This window comes from Schistocerca americana, chromosome 2, assembly GCF_021461395.2.
Source record: "Schistocerca americana isolate TAMUIC-IGC-003095 chromosome 2, iqSchAmer2.1, whole genome shotgun sequence".
Classification (NCBI taxonomy): Eukaryota; Metazoa; Arthropoda; class Insecta; order Orthoptera; family Acrididae; genus Schistocerca; species Schistocerca americana.
Genome location: NC_060120.1, coordinates 246,478,733 through 246,495,757, shown reverse-complemented (window position 1 = coordinate 246,495,757; position 17,025 = coordinate 246,478,733). Strand labels below are relative to the sequence as shown.

General features: G+C 38.9%; 1 protein-coding gene across 2 annotated transcripts in view; it reads right to left on the bottom strand.

The window, feature by feature from the left end:
* LOC124588991 (NAD(P) transhydrogenase, mitochondrial-like) overlaps positions 1–17,025 on the bottom strand; it is a 232,158-nt gene that overhangs the window by 9,600 nt on the left and 205,533 nt on the right. For both annotated transcript variants that reach the window (XM_047131514.1, XM_047131516.1), the window contains exons 13-17: positions 14,468–14,605; positions 10,439–10,659; positions 4,956–5,107; positions 3,856–4,015; positions 3,641–3,745 (exon numbers count right to left, since the gene is read on the bottom strand). In XM_047131514.1, the coding sequence (XP_046987470.1) occupies positions 3,641–3,745; positions 3,856–4,015; positions 4,956–5,107; positions 10,439–10,659; positions 14,468–14,605 (776 nt within the window). The remainder of the gene's footprint in view (positions 1–3,640; positions 3,746–3,855; positions 4,016–4,955; positions 5,108–10,438; positions 10,660–14,467; positions 14,606–17,025) is intronic.

Below are 17,025 nucleotides of genomic sequence, written 5' to 3'. Positions count from 1 at the left end.
TTTTCCTGTAGCAATTGGCCACATCTCTCCCATGACTGCTCCCTAGCAGCAAGACTCTTTTCCTTCTAAGTGACTTTTCTACAGACTTAGCCTAAAAAGTCATTCCTACAAGTCTGCTTTACCCTAGTAAACTCAATAACTTGCCCTACTTCAGAACCAAGTTAAACTGATTGCTACTGGCCGGAATTTGATTTCTGAGATTTTCTCCTTCTTCCTATTGCTGATCACCTTCTCCCAGCTCCCACAATCTCTTTCCCCTTTGAACCTATCTAATTCAAAATATGCTGTTTCTAATTCTGCCTGGAGGGCACAAATCTTCCGTCCCTGTTCCACAATTTTCTTGCCTCGTTACATAATCTACAACTCCAGGAAAGACCCTCATTTGACACTTCTTTAGCTTCCCTACTGCATTCTCCCCAGTGAAACACAAACCCACATTTCTCCCATACCAATTAACTTATGGCAACATCCACATCTGTCACACCTGACTCTACCCTTACAGTAAACTAAAAAGCACTACAACACATTTAAATTGTAATGAAGTACTAATCAGTAAAAACTTGTCTTTTGGTGAGTTGTGCAGCTAACTTCCAGGCATCAGGCAGATGCATAACAACAAAATCAAAGTTCATTGAACAAAGATAGTATCAAACACTAGACAAAAACTATAAAAGCGCCATATTTTCTAACACCACTCTTAAACTGATGCTATCAGGATATTATTCAAAGGACTGTAATGGATCCAAAGCAACACATAATGATTATACAGTGAGCAGAAGTTAACACTTGGTTGTAAACACACCACTAATTTTCCCTAAATGTACATTTTAAATCATGGAAGACATGAAATGTATGAAAAGTCTAACAAACAGGATATTTATAACAATGATATTAAGCAAAACACAATCCAGAAGTTATGGAGAGCACTGCAGTGTATTCAAGACAACTCTTAAAAGACTACTCCACCACTGTTGTTTATGTACGAGCACTTCAGTGCATCCATCGTCCACGGCTGCCAACTGCCAACTTAGGAGTGAATAACACATGAAAAAGATTACCCCAGGATGACTGGGTGGAAGGGGAGGAGGATAATAGCTGTATGGAGGTTGGAACTGTTTTAAACAAGGTTGTTTGTGGGGTTTTGGTTGACTGTTGTCAGTGGGGAGTGTGGTGAAGAAATCATACACAGCTCTCCCATGCCATCTCCTTCTCTTACACCAGTAAACTTATTAATCAATGACCAACCAGCTCTCTTCTGATCATCCAGCATCACCCTGGACTTGAAAAGCTCAACCACATCCTTCACCAGGGCTCCGACTACCTCCCCATTTCCTGAGATGATGGCTATCCTATCCAAAATACTACCAACATCACCCAGAGCTGTGTTCCACCACCCACCCAACCTACAAAATATCCTTGTTCATCCCTATTTCAGTTCTGCATCTCATGGGTCATTGCCTTGTGACCAACCTAGGTGTAAGACCTGTCCCATATAACCACCCAGTCAGTCATTTCCCACACTATAAAAGGCAAGAGCATGTGTGAAAGCAGCATGAATAGCCAATCCATACTGTGGCTAACTACAAACTTGGCCATCCAGTTGCCAAATGTGCTGAGCATTGCAACACAGCCATTTGGATACTCCCTTCCAGCTCCAGTTTCTGTGAAATATGCAAATGGGATTTTTCTCTATGGCATATCCTGCACACTCGCAATCCCCCTGGCCTGAACCTTTGTTGACCTGTTTCCCCACCTCAACCTACCTTTTCCCTTCTCTCTTCCGCCTACACCACTCATTCCCCATTCAGGCCATGTACTGCCTTCTCCCACCACTCTTCTTTCCCTCCCCCTTGCCTTGTGTATCCATCCCCACCCCCTCCCCACTTCCATCTGTCCAGGCAACTGACACCAATAAACAACAACCAGTCTCACAGCAGCTGCAGGAGTGTGCATTTGGATGTCTCTGATGTTGTGTGTGTGTGAATATATGCACTTTTACCAGAGAAAGTGCAAAAACTCAAGAGTCAGTGTAAATACTGTCTTCTGTTGCATGATTGTATGTGACAAAAATCAGTCAGCTATAGGTGAGTGGTGCCTTTCCTTCATTTTACATATTATTCTATCCAGTAATTTCCATTGTCAATGACAAATTAAAATAGAAATCCTTGGGAAGTCTATAGTTTTCAGGTAGAGCCCATTATCTGCTCTCAAGACACATGTTCGTACTCAGTCATGCCATAAAACTTCAAGAGTTAATTAAAGCTAATGGAAGTTATTTCAAAGAATAATGTAAGAAGAACAGTAACTGATCACAACTTAATCAAGAACACATAGCAAGAGAATTTATTGTGCCAACCCTATCACTTCTAACAAAAATGAAAATTATCTTAACCAAATTTGATATTCATTTTCATCTGATAATGTTTCCTAAGGAGAAAATTGCTTGCTCGATGAAGCTGAATAGAGTTTAGCACTCTTGGTCAAAAATTAAAGCGCTATGAATGTGGCCACTCTAAGAAAAATAATAAAATTTTATGTTGTCACCAGTGTATTTACTCTAAAATGATGTTACTTGATACAGCATCAAGATATGTTTACATGAAATTGTTCCAAAGTATCATGTCTAAAACCAAACAATTTCTGCCACTTAATTCAGAGTGTATTAAGCTTTCAAAGCAATAAAATACAAAATATACAATAATCTCTCAAAATAATTGATTGATTCTACTTTGTCATTGAGGATGGTGTTTTCTCTGAACATGAAACCTATGTAAAATGTCAGGTCTATATCCTGTATTCTTCCTGGGGTTGAAGTTCTTTTTTTCCATGTTTGCTTTAACAATACGTATGTTTTTGGACAGGGTCTGCCTTTGCCAAAACATAATTTTTTTTTTTTTTTAACCCAAACATGTTTCACTGCAGTTGCAGCACCTTCAGTGGGCTTTTATTTTTCATCTGTTAAAGAGTGTTCCTTGCTGTTAGTATACATGTATCTATTACTTTTTAAATCTCAATTACAGATATTTGAAAAAAAAAAACAACACATAAATGAATTCATAATTTACATGTTTTTTTCAAATATGTATGATGTATACAAACAGCAAAGAACACTCTTTATCTTTAACAGATAAAAAATAAAAGCCCACTGAAGATGCTGCAACTGCAGAGAAGCATGTTTGGGTTAAAAAAACAAAATTGTGTTTTGTTGAAGGCAGACCCTATCCAAAAACATATGTACTGTATTCTTCTATTTACAGTGCCCATGAAATTTATGATTTTACCTCAATAATTCATAAATTACTCATCATAAACATATGAAACTTTACACATCAGGTCATTCTTGACCTCCACTATTGAGACACTTCATAACATCAATAAGTTATGAAATGTCTTATATTTATAAGTAAAACTGCAACAAATGACGAACACTGAGTGATTGATCCGATATCAACTGAAAATGATGATGACACATGGAACTTGCCCCACCATATTGTGCTCTGAAAACTGAAAATTAACCTATTTTTTGTTTCTGTGAACTGAAATGCAAGCATTACAATCATAAAGAACTAACACTTGTTCCCATTTCCTAAAGTTTGAAATTTGAGGATAAAATATAGCTTAACAGCTATCATTTACTTACCAGCCACAGGATGGATGCCAAACCTTACTTTCTTCCCCTTCTTCTTCAAAATTGACACCATCTCAGCCAATGGATATTGCGCCTTGGCCACACACAGACCATACCCTACAACAATAATTTTATCTCTCAGAAGGAAATTCGTTGCCACATTACAATGTATACAAAATATACAGAAAATTGCCCTATGACTGTTACATCTTTTAAAGTCTACTTACCTGGTGTAATAATTATATTTTTCGCATTTTTGATCATGTCCACTGTACCGTCCACTGAAACCTCGCTATGTGTTCCTGTAATTTCTTTTGGTTTCCCAGATCCTGTTGATGATGTACCATATCCTCCAAGAATTACATTTGGTAGGGACCTGTTCATAGCCTGCAAAAAGGAAATTTCACTTATTGTGCTGGTTTCATAAAAAATGCATTTTCTTTGATGTACATCTCTCAGTAATCAGGCACTACACAGAACAACTGAACTTTTCACTATTCAGAAAGCTGAGGTCTCTAATGACAATGGCCTTTCAGTTCTTTATCAGATGTGCAGGTTTTGATTATTGATTATTTTCTTATATTACTATGTCTGATATTGCAACAAGGACTCTCAAATTGCTAAAAAAGAACTTCTATTAGAAATATTAAGAAGTAAGTTCACCCACAAGAATAAAAAATAATAATTACATTGGTTTTGTATCAAAAGAGAAATTCACTTGAGAAAACTAAAAAATTATGAAGGAGAATTGCTGTCCAATAGTTACTTTAAAAGAGGCAAAATTTCAGTACTGCCAATAAACAAACAAAAAATTCCGTACATTTCTGGTACCCTAGATTTCTGAATTAATTGTTCCTTACTCAGCTGTAAGGAGGGGTAGTTTTGGGAAGGCGAAAGGAAGGTCTGGTCACTCAGACCCCAAAATGGAGGGACCTGATAGTTGTAAGGACAAAGAGAGACAATGAAGTTTGAGCTGTGTCTCTTTTCACCCTCAGAACAGGTGTGTATCTCTCATCCTGGCATCTGAGTGACATGCCCTACCTTTTTGATCTTCCTCCACCTACCATTCTCACTTTCCAGAGGAAGGAACTATTTTTTTCCAAAAGCTAAGTTAGTGTCTGTACTTTTCTGTTTGTCTACCAACAGTAGTAAAATTTTGCTCCCTTAAACAAAGTACTGATCAGCAATTCTGTCCCATAACTTTATAGTTCCCTCAAGTGAATTTTCCTTTTGACGTACTGGAGTAGTCTGATTCACAGATGCCAAAGAAATGATGATGTGTTACTATGTGTGCATTAAATAATTATAAACAGATTGAAAATCATACCTTGCACATAATGTATGAAAGAATTGCACCTGAGGAGCCGATAAGAGCACCCACGATTGTCATGAGATTGTTATTAAGCATGAAGCCCTCAGCACACAATGCCCAGCCTGAATAGCTGTTGAGAACAGTGATGACAACAGGCATGTCTGCACCTGTTTGTAGGTAAAGTCAATGGAAGAAAGTAAGTAACATTTTATGTAATCTCAAATAATTGACACATTTATGACTCCAAAGAAAAAAAATAGAAATAACTTAAAATTAATACAATTACAATCTACATAGTTTATTATTAGAAAAATTAGTGACAATCAATTTTATAAAAAGCTATAAAAGGCAAATTTCACCATTATTGCCAAGAGACAAATCTTGAATATTATGTACAATTTTCAGTAGCACTTTCTGATAGTATGTCAGGTACAGCTGCCATGTACAACACCTCTGCAGGCAAAAAATGTGATCCCAGAAATAAGTTGCTAATGGATGAGAAAGAAAATACTCTACTTTGACTGACAGATCTTACACATTATGCCTCACGTCCAAATCAAAATAAGAGACATCTGGCAGACAACAGTTTCAGTACTTCAACAATTAGTCACAAGTAGAGCATTCTTCCCTTTGGAAAGCACTGTGCTAAAGACATCTTCAGTACACATTTTCAACTTACCAGTGTGCAGTGAAATTGTTTGTCATTCTGGGAGCAGCTCAATAAGATCTACTATGTTAAATCCAGAAATGGGAAACTTTTAACGAAGCTGGTTATGAGCAGTCAAAACACAATTTGAAAGACCTTGAATGTTGAGTTGTAACCAGTTGGTTAAGTATGAAAAAATGCAGTTTAGGAATGTAGAAAGGCAAAGAAGACAAATAAAATGTATGTAAAGCTTTTGATAGATTTTTTTCCTTTCCACTGAGTTTTTTCTTTAACCTTTCTTTCATCCCATATTTTACTTTGACAAAGACACTGTGATTCCTAATATTTGTGGTTCTGAAACTGTTCTATATAATGGAGCACAACTACACAGTTCAAATGCTGACCTCAAAAGAAGACTAAATGGAAAAGTGGTAGAAAACACTGAAAGAGAATCACTGAACGGATATGGACATTTTTTGGAAGTGCCACACTGGTGGCCAAAGAAAAGTTCTGAATGGAAACCACCTGGCAGATGTAAACGTAGCAAACCATGTCACTCTTGCAAAGATCACGTCATTGAAATAACGGAGCATCACAGTGTACATGAAGAGGATGCCCTAAATAGAGAGGCTTGGCAGAAGATAACAGGAATATGGAAAAATATTTTAATTAGTTGATATTTGTAATCCTGTAATAATAATAATAATGATAATAATAATAATAATAATAATAATAATAATAATAATAATCCCCGTGGAGGCCCGGGAAAAGAATAGGCCTCCGGTATGTTCTGCCAGTCGTAAAAGGCGACGAAAAGAACAAACCACTAATAGGGCTAACCCCCCTTTTAGTGTGATTAGTTGGTTCAGGACAGAACTAAAGAAGCCTCGGACAAGTGCCGTCATGGTCGGGGACGACGCTTGAACCCTATGCCCGCCCACAATGGTAACGACACTGCTAGCCAACTGGAAAATGATTTAAATCCAAATAGAGGTGTTTTGCAGGATATGCTTCCTGCAACCACCCTAGAAGGAAAACAAAGACAGAGGATGAGATGGTCAGATGAAGTTAATCGACACCTCATGTTCTGTTATTACCAAGCAACAAACCTAGGAACCAACACAACTGGATACAGATCACAAGTATACACAACATTTATTACCAGATACCCAGAATTAAAATTTTTAACAGAACAACGACTAGCTGATCAGATCCGTGTTATAATAAAAAATAACAGGATACCCCAGTCAGAATTAGAAAACATCAAACAACAAGTACAACAAATACTGGAACAAAATAATGTGCAATCAGAAGAAGAAGAAAATACAGTAATGGACTCAAACACCCCAGAGCAAACAAACAAAGAACAACACGCACCAATTAAACAATCAGAGGAAAACGAAATCTTAAGACAGCCACCAGAACAAGCACAAATAGAACATGAAGTGACACAGATGTTAGATATAGAAGAAAAATTTCAGCTAACATATATAGAATACAAAGACACAAATACAGACATTAGACCATTCTTGCATAGACCGCCAAATAACCCACAAGTCGAAACAACAATAAAAACTATCAACACAATCATACACAACAAAATAAATGAAAACACAACTATGGAAGAGTTACAACTACTGGTTTATATAGGAGCACTCACTACACTAAATATACACACTAGGCAGAGATCAGAACCAACCAACACACAGAAGAAACCCACAAAACCAGCATGGCAACACAGGCTACAGATCAAAATAGAAAAACTGAGAAAAGACATCGGACAGCTAACACAATTTATAAGAAATGAAATCTCGGAAAAAAAATGAAAAAGGTTAGGTAAAATCTCACAACAAGAAGCGACAGAGCAATTAGATGAAAAGAAGCAGAAATTACAAGCATTAGCCAAACGACTCAGAAGATACAAAAAAAGTGAAAATAGAAGGAAACAAAACCAAACATTCAACACAAACCAAAAGAAATTTTACCAGACAATAGATAACACACACATTAAAATAAACAATCCAACAAACATAACAGACATGGAACACTTCTGGAGCAACATATGGTCAAACCCGGTACAACATAACAGGCATGCACGATGGATACAAGCAGAAACAGACACATACAAGATGATACCACAAATGCCTGAAGTGATAATTTTGCAACATGAAGTCACCCAAGCAATTAATTCTACTCACAATTGGAACGCCCCTGGAAATGATAAAATAGTAAATTTCTGGTTAAAGAAGTTCACCTCAACACATTCACATCTAACTAAATTATTTAACAGTTACATTGCAGACCCATACACATTCCCTGATACACTTACACACAGAATAACATATCTGAAACCTAAAGATCAAGCAGACACAGCGAACCCAGCTAAATATCGCCCCATAACATGCCTACCAACAAAATATTAACTTCAGTCATTAAACAGAAATTAATGACACATACAACACAGTACAAAATTATAAATGAAGAACAAAAAGGCTGTTGCAAAGGAGCACGAGGATGTAAAGAGCAACTGATAATAGATGCAGAGGTGACATATCAAGCTAAAACTAAACAAAGGTCGCTACACTACGCATACATTGATTACCAAAAAGCTTTTGATAGTGTACCCCACTCATGGTTACTACAAATATTGGAAATATACAAAGTAGATCCTAAATTGATAAAGTTCCTAAACATAGTAATGACAAATTGGAAAACCACACTTAATATCCAAACAAATTCAAATAATATCACATCACAGCCAATACAGATTAAGCGTGGAATATACCAAGGAGACTCATTAAGTCCTTTCTGGTTCTGCCTTGCTCTGAACCCACTATCCAACATGCTAAATAATACAAATTATGGATACAATATTACTGGAACATACCCACACAAAATCACACATTTGCTATACATGGATGATCTAAAACTACTGGCAGCAACAAATCAACAACTCAACCAATTACTAAAGATAACAGAAGGATTCAGCAATGATATAAGTATGGCTTTTGGAACAGACAAATGTAAGAAACATAGCATAGTCAAGGGAAAACACACTAAACAAGAAGATTACATATTGGATAACCACAGCGACTGCATAGAAGCGATGGAAAAAACAGATGCCTATAAATATCTAGGATACAGACAAAAAATAGGAATAGATAATACAAATATTAAAGAAGAACTAAAAGAAAAATATAGACAAAGACTAACAAAAATACTGAAAACAGAACTGACAGCAAGAAACAAGACAAAAGCTATAAATACTTATGCCATACCAATATTGACCTACTCATTTGGAGTAGTGAAATGGAGTAACACAGACCTAGAAGCACTCAATACACTTACACGATCACAATGCCACAAATATAGAATACATCACATACATTCAGCAACAGAAAGATTCACATTAAGCAGAAAGGAAGGAGGAAGGGGATTTATCGACATAAAAAACCTACATTATGGACAGGTAGACAATTTAAGAAAATTCTTTCTAGAACGACCAGAAACTTGCAAAATACACAAGGCAGTCACTCATATAAATACATCAGCTACACCACTGCAATTTCATAACCACTTCTACAACCCTTTAGATCACATAACATCAACAGATACGAAGAAAGCAAATTGGAAAAAGAAAACACTTCATGGCAAGCACCCGTATCATCTAACACAGCCACACATCGATCAAGACGCATCCAACACATGGCTAAGAAAAGGCAATATATACAGTGAGACAGAAGGATTCACGATTGCAATACAGGATCAAACAATAAACACCAGGTATTACAGCAAGCATATTATTAAAGATCCCAATACCACAACGGATAAATGCAGACTTTGTAAACAACAAATAGAAACAGTAGGTCACATCACAAGTGGATGTACAATACTAGCAAATACAGAATACCCCAGAAGACATGACAATGTCGCAAAAATAATACATCAACAGCTTGCCTTACAACATAAACTTTTAAAACAACACGTTCCTACATACAAATATACACCACAAAATGTACTGGAGAATGATGAATACAAATTATACTGGAACAGAACCATTATAACAGATAAAACAACGCCACATAACAAACCTGACATCATACTCACCAATAAAAAGAAGAAATTAACACAACTAATCGAAATATCCATACCCAATACAACAAATATACAAAAGAAAACAGGAGAAAAAATTGAAAAATACATCCAACTGGCTGAGGAAGTCAAAGACATGTGGCATCAGGATAAAGTTGACATCATACCAATTATACTATCAACTACAGGAGTCATACCACACAATATCCACCAGTACATCAATGCAATACAGCTACATCCAAACATATATATACAACTACAGAAATCCGTAATTATTGATACATGTTCAATTACCCGAAAGTTCCTAAATGCAATATAACACATACCGTACAGTTAAAAGGAAGTGATGCTTGATCAAGGTCCGCGTCACTCCATTTTTAACCGGACTTAACGTCTGAGAAAGTGAAGGAAATAATAATAATAACAATAATAATTTTAATTTTATCATAATGGATGACCACGCAAACTGTGAAATTTTTCTGAAACAGAATGTCACCTTAGCACTGTTTGGATAACTTTTCATCTAGTAATACTTCCATAATACAGCCTATATCAATGAATGCCCATTTAATGATTATGACAACAGCTCCATAATTACAGAAAAACAACAAACGAGGCTGAATTCACAGCAGTAAAGGTACTTAAAAACAACAATCAGTGTCAGAACAGTAAGTAAAAATCAGAAAAGTACACAAACTGCTCTGAAAATTTGAATGTTATATTTAAATGAAGTAAATAAAGGCATGTTGTCTGTACCCACCTCCAATTGCTGCTGTAAGCGTGACTCCCATAGTAGAAGACAGAGCAGTGGTTGCACCCAGCATGGCAAGGCCTGTGCTCATCGAAGGATCTGCAAAATACATTGCCATAGCTCCTAGATTGGCAGCTAGAAGACCAGAGTTCAGAGCATGTCTTCCTGGCAATAGTAGTGGTGCTGAATTCAGTAAGCCTTGAAGTTTGCCATAAGCCACTAGCGACCCTCTGAAAAGAAAACAGTTTTCCATTGCATAGACTGAAATAAATGCAACTTTCAGAAGTTTTCTTCTTTGTAAAAACCATGGGGATAATAAATGAATGCAGAATTTACATGAAAGTAATTCATACAATAGTTTTATACAAAGTAGAAGCGTAAACACTACACCTAGATGTTACACACTTACTCAAAATCAAAGAATGCTTGCTCATTATACTCTTAACAATTATAATAATGTTGGCATTTCAGAATTTTATGAATCAGATTTCTTCCCCAGTGAAAGTAAGAAAAATGGAATAACAAAAACAGATCTGTGTGATGTCCACTTTTCACATTTGACCAGCATGATTCCTGCATCTATATTTGGTAACTAGGCACTCGCACACACACACACACACACACACACACACACACACACACACACACACGATGTACGACCATGGTATATCAAAGAGTAAAGATACATTGATCAAACACTGATTCTTTAAGATGTTTACTTATTGCAGATTTGTAAATAAATGACCACTAAGGTTCACCTCCATTCCATAACGTCACTTCCATTGTAACAGTGTATGCTGTTGCATGGAGCAGTTCACTTCTCTGACCCAGGAAATGATAACATGGAGTAACTGCCCAATCGACAGGTATCCCAAACATGTAACAAAACTCCCATTTTTGTTCCGACTTTGAGACAACCAGTGTCCATTGGGACCAGTGTTCATGCACAAATGACACAAATTTCAAACAGTTTAAAATTCTAAATGAGTTACTGAATGACCTCAGTTACCTGAGGCAGCAGTCGTGTGCGTGTGCGTGTGTGTGTGTGTGTGTGTGTGTGTGTGGTCTGTTTTTGATGAAGACCTTACTGGCCAAAAGCTTTATTTGTGACAGTCTTTTAGTTGTGCCTATCTGCAACTCAGCATCTCCGCTATATGGTGAGTAGCAACTTTCCGTTTCATAATATTGTTAACTAACACCAAATACATTTACACAGTTGGTCTTCATTTTTGGCCAAGCAGATGTAGGGTAGCACATGGCTTTACAAAAAGTGATAGTTAACCACACAATACATAAGATCACAACAAAAAGAATGTATTGAAATCTACATCCATATTCTACAAACCACTATGGAACATTTGTAAGAGGGAACTTTTCATTGTAGCATTCCAGTTATGTAGAAGCATGAGAAGAATGACTACATAAAATGTGTCTGTGCATGCTGTAATTAGTCAAATCTTGACTTTGTGGTCTAAATATGAGTGATACGAGGGCTATGCCGAAAATTTTTAGCATCCCGTAAACCGTAAGGCGGAGGACAATGGGGTTGTTTTCATTCGAAAGAGCAATGTTTTTCGACCTCAGGACCTGCGCGCGCAGCCCCTGGCTAGCAGTGATCCCCCCACAGCGCAGTAAGAAAGCACAGGCAGTGCTGAGTGAGAGACGGTGCAGGATGGAGCTGTCGCGCCTCGACTTTCGCGCCATGACTTTTTACGATTATAAAAAGGGTTTAAGTGCCGAAGACTGCCATTCTTCTTTGCTGCACGTTTTTGGTGAAGTTTCCCCTTCTAGCACCACAGTTGGGAATTGGTTTCGCGAGTTTTGGAGGCGTCGGCAGTCAATTGAAGATGAACCTCGTCCCGGTCGCCCAGCAACAGCTGTGACTCCTGAAAACATTGATGCTGTGAGGAACATGATCAAAGAAGATCCACATCTTACATTTTGCGACATTGAAGGGGCCCTAAATATTGGATCAACAGCAGCACAGACCATCATTCATAGTCACTTAGGCCTTACTAAGAGATGTGCTCACTGGGTGCCACATTCCCTGACAGAAAGCCTAAAGGAGGTGAGAGTGGACTGGTGTCGTTTCATGCCCGAAAAATTCAATGGAGGGAAGTCCCCAGACACCTACAATATCATCACAGCTGATGAAACTTGGGTCTACCATTATGACCTTAAACGAAGAGACACCATTCTGTATGGTGCTTTCCAGGGGAGGAACCACCCACAAAAGTTCAACGAAGTCGGAGCTCTGGAGAAAAGATGGTGGCAAGTTTTTTCACAAAGATCGGGCATCTCACCTCTGTGACCTTGGACACATGTCGTACAGTCAATGCTGAATGGTATGTGAACAATAGTCTTCCAAAAGTCATCGCCACATGGAAGTCACAGCATCCAAAGTCCAAGAGTGGGAACCTTCTGCTGCATCACGACAATGCATCTGCGCACAGGGCAGCCAGAACAATGGACTTTCTGGAGAAGGAAAAAGTGCGAGTGTTACCCCATCCCCCCTTTTCACCTGACCTGCCCCCCTGTGACTTCTTTCTGTTTCCTAAGACTAAAGAAAAAATTCGAGGGCAGCGGTTTTCATCAGATGAAGAGGCCATTGCAGCATACGAGAGTGCACTAAGTGACATCCCAAAAGAATCTTGGACTGACACATTTCCTAAGTGGTTTCAGAGAGTGGAAAAATGTATACATGCTAATGGAGAGTATTTTGTAAAGTTGTAAACGTTTTTTTGCAAGTAAATTTTTTTCACACATTCTGCTAAAAACTTTCGGCATAGCCCTCGTATGTAGTGAAATGCAGTATATCCCCAACATCTTCATCTTCACTTAGTACTGGTTGCTGAAACTTTGGAAATAGGTTTTGCAGAATAGTTGGTATGTTTCTTCAAGTGATGCCAGTTCAGGATTTCCAGCATTTCAGAGGGACTCTCCCATGAGTCAAATAAACCTTTCATCATTGGTGATGCCATTCTTTGTATACATTCAACATCACTTGTTAGTCCTATCTGGTATGCATCCCAAAGACTTGAGTAATATTCTATTTTGATCATATAAGTGTTTTATACTGGTTATATTTTCCCAGCATCCAAACAATAAACCTAATTTAGCCATCTGCCTTACCTACTATTGAACCTAATTAATTCATTTCATTTCATACCCCCAAAAATTGTTACATCCAGATTTATGAATGAGTTGGCTAATTTCAACTGTAATTAATTGACATAGTCATAGGAAACTACATTTCTCCATTTTGTGAAGTGCAGTTTTTTTCATTTCTGAACTTTTAAAGCAAATTGCCTACCTTTTATGTCATTTTGAAATCTTATCAAATTTTATCTGGATACCTGTGAGGTTTTTACGGTACAGTTATACATAAGAAGATAAATGCATCATCTGCAAAAGTGGTTAGTTGTTATTAATACTGTCTGCCATATCATTAATATACAACATGAATAGTAACGGTCATGACACACATTCCTAGGCATACTTAATGTTGCTTCTACATCTGTCAATGACTACCCATCTGGGAAAATATGCTGCAATCTTGCTAAACAAGAAATCCTCAATCCAGTCATAAATTTTGTTTGATGATCCTTTATGAATGTACTTTCATTAATAACCACTGACACTGAACTGAATCAAGTGGTTTCTGAAAGTGAGAAATACTGCAACTACCTGCTTGCCTTTACCCATGGCTTTCAAGGCATCATGTTAGAAAAATATGAGTTGCATTTTGTATGACCAATATTTTCTGTACCCTTGCTGCTCAGCATGGAGGAAGTCATTCCATTCAAGTTATGTCATTACATTTCAGCTCAGACTATTAGATATTTCTTGTAATGCAACAACTTACATTTATCTTTACTGCTAATAACAAATGCAATGCCACGTAAAATGAGTTATCTGCAGCAACCATTTCAGTTAAATCCTAAGAAGTGTTTTAATTTATTTTATAAAATAAATAATCTGAAACAGGAAACACGGAAAGCTGTAGTTTATGATACTTACTAACAATTTCATACTTACGTGAAGGTGACACCACCAATATAAGTGCCAAGAAATATTGCAGTCTTCACGACATTAGCTGCTGGGTCAATTCCAAAAGTTGGGAAATCATGAATGTAGGTAGCAAAACATGTAAGCACAGCTGCCAGACCCACAAGGCTGAAAGAAATGAATGTTATTTTATCAAAATATATTCTGCTTGATTTGACATTAAGTTATCACCCCAAAGACTTACACTCCTGGAAATGGAAAAAAGAACACATTGACACCGGTGTGTCAGACCCACCATACTTGCTCCGGACACTGTGAGAGGGCTGTACAAGCAATGATCACATGCACGGCACAGCGGACACACCAGGAACCGCGGTGTTGGCCGTCGAATGGCGCTAGCTGCGCAGCATTTGTGCACCGCCGCCGTCAGTGTCAGCCAGTTTGCCGTGGCATACAGAGCTCCATCGCAGTCTTTAACACTGGTAGCATGCCGCGACAGCGTGGACGTGAACCGTATGTGCAGTTGACGGACTTTGAGCGAGGGCGTATAGTGGGCATGCGGGAGGCCGGGTGGACGTACCGCCGAATTGCTCAACACGTGGGGCACGAGGTCTCCACAGTACATCGATGTTGTCGCCAGTGGTCGGCGGAAGGTGCACGTGCCCACCGACCTGGCACCGGACCGCAGCGACGCACGGATGCACGCCAAGACCGTAGGATCCTACGCAGTGCCGTAGGGGACCGCACCACCACTTCCCAGCAAATTAGGGACACTGTTGCTCCTGGGGTATCGGCGAGGACCATTCGCAACCGTCTCCATGAAGCTGGGCTACGGTCCCGCACACCGTTAGGCCGTCTTCCCCTCACACCCCAACATCGTGCAGCCCGCCTCCAGTGGTGTCGTGACAGGCGTGAATGGAGGGACGAATGGAGACGTGTCGTCTTCAGCGATGAGAGTCGCTTCTGCCTTGGTGCCAATGATGGTCGTATGCGTGTTTGGCGCCGTGCAGGTGAGCACCACAATCAGGACTGCATACGACCGAGGCACACAGGGCCAACACCTGGCATCATGGTGCGGGGAGCGATCTCCTACACTGGCCGTACACCACTGGTGATCGTCGAGGGGACACTGAATAGTGCACGGTACATCCAAACCGTCATCGAACCCATCGTTCTACCATTCCTAGACCGGCAAGGGAACTTGCTGTTCCAACAGGACAATGCACGTCCGCATGTATCCCGTGCCACCCAACGTGCTCTAGAAGGTGTAAGTCAACTACCCTGGCCAGCAAGATCTCCGGATCTGTCCCCCATTGAGCATGTTTGGGACTGGATGAAGCGTCGTCTCACGCGGTCTGCACGTCCAGCACGAATGCTGGTCCAACTGAGGCGCCAGGTGGAAATGGCATGGCAAGCCGTTCCACAGGACTACATCCAGCATCTCTATAATCGTCTCCATGGGAGAATAGCAGCCTCCATTGCTGCGAAAGGTGGATATACACTGTACTAGTGCCGACATTGTGCATGCTCTGTTGCCTGTGTCTATGTGCCTGTGGTTCTGTCAGTGTGATCATGTGATGTATCTGACCCCAGGAATGTGTCAATAAAGTTTCCCCTTCCTGGGACAATGAATTCACGGTGTTCTTATTTCAATTTCCAGGACTGTATTTAATACACACAACCACAAATTGTACAGGATGTCCCAGGAGGAATGGTCAATTTTCAGTGATTTGACAGGAATGCTCATCTGAAAAAAAAATCATCATGTGGACATATGCCTTATTCCGAATGGTTTCACGTATAGAACACATTTAATATACACTTTTTTGGTGTGTGTGTGTGTGTGTGTGTGTGTGTGTGTGTGTGTGTGTGTATTGTGGTGTGTTTTGTTTTGTTTTCTTTTCTGCAGAAGGCTTTGGTCAAAAGCTCAAATGTAACAGTCCTTTCATTCATGTCCATCTGCAACTCAACGTGTTGTCTTTACAGTGAGTAGCAATTTATCCTTTTCACAACACTGATAAGTAGTAAGTAAGAATTTTTAATGTGGATGTGCCATTCGATGCAACTTACTTCGGAATAATGTCTCAACCAGCACTACAGCTCTATTGGCATAATGGATTGTACTGCATGAAGTGGGTGAGGAGAGAAAGGAGGCAGGAAGAGTGGCTGACGGCCGACTGAGAAGAGGAATTAGAACAGAGAAAGAGGGATAATATTATAGGGTATGGTGTGTTTGTAGGAGTGAAGTCAGGGGCATGGGGATATGAGTGGAGGTAGCTGTAGGTTGGGAGAGAGTCAAAACTGTCAGTTTTTCTGCACAGTTCAGTGGTCTGATAGACTGTTAACATAAGATAACCCTAAGCTGAAATCTCTTTTATACAGATTTGTAAAATTATTGAAGTCTGAAATATGCCGTGTAAAACTGTGATTGGCAAAGAAGATATTGTGGGAGATCAACATGTTAAGCAAATTATCATTCCTGAATGTCTTTTTTCTCACATCAGAATTGTAAGCACCAAAAACTAAAATCTTGTATTATCCCCTTAATGTTGCCTGGGTCTGCAGAAGCTTGTAACTAAATTAAAACA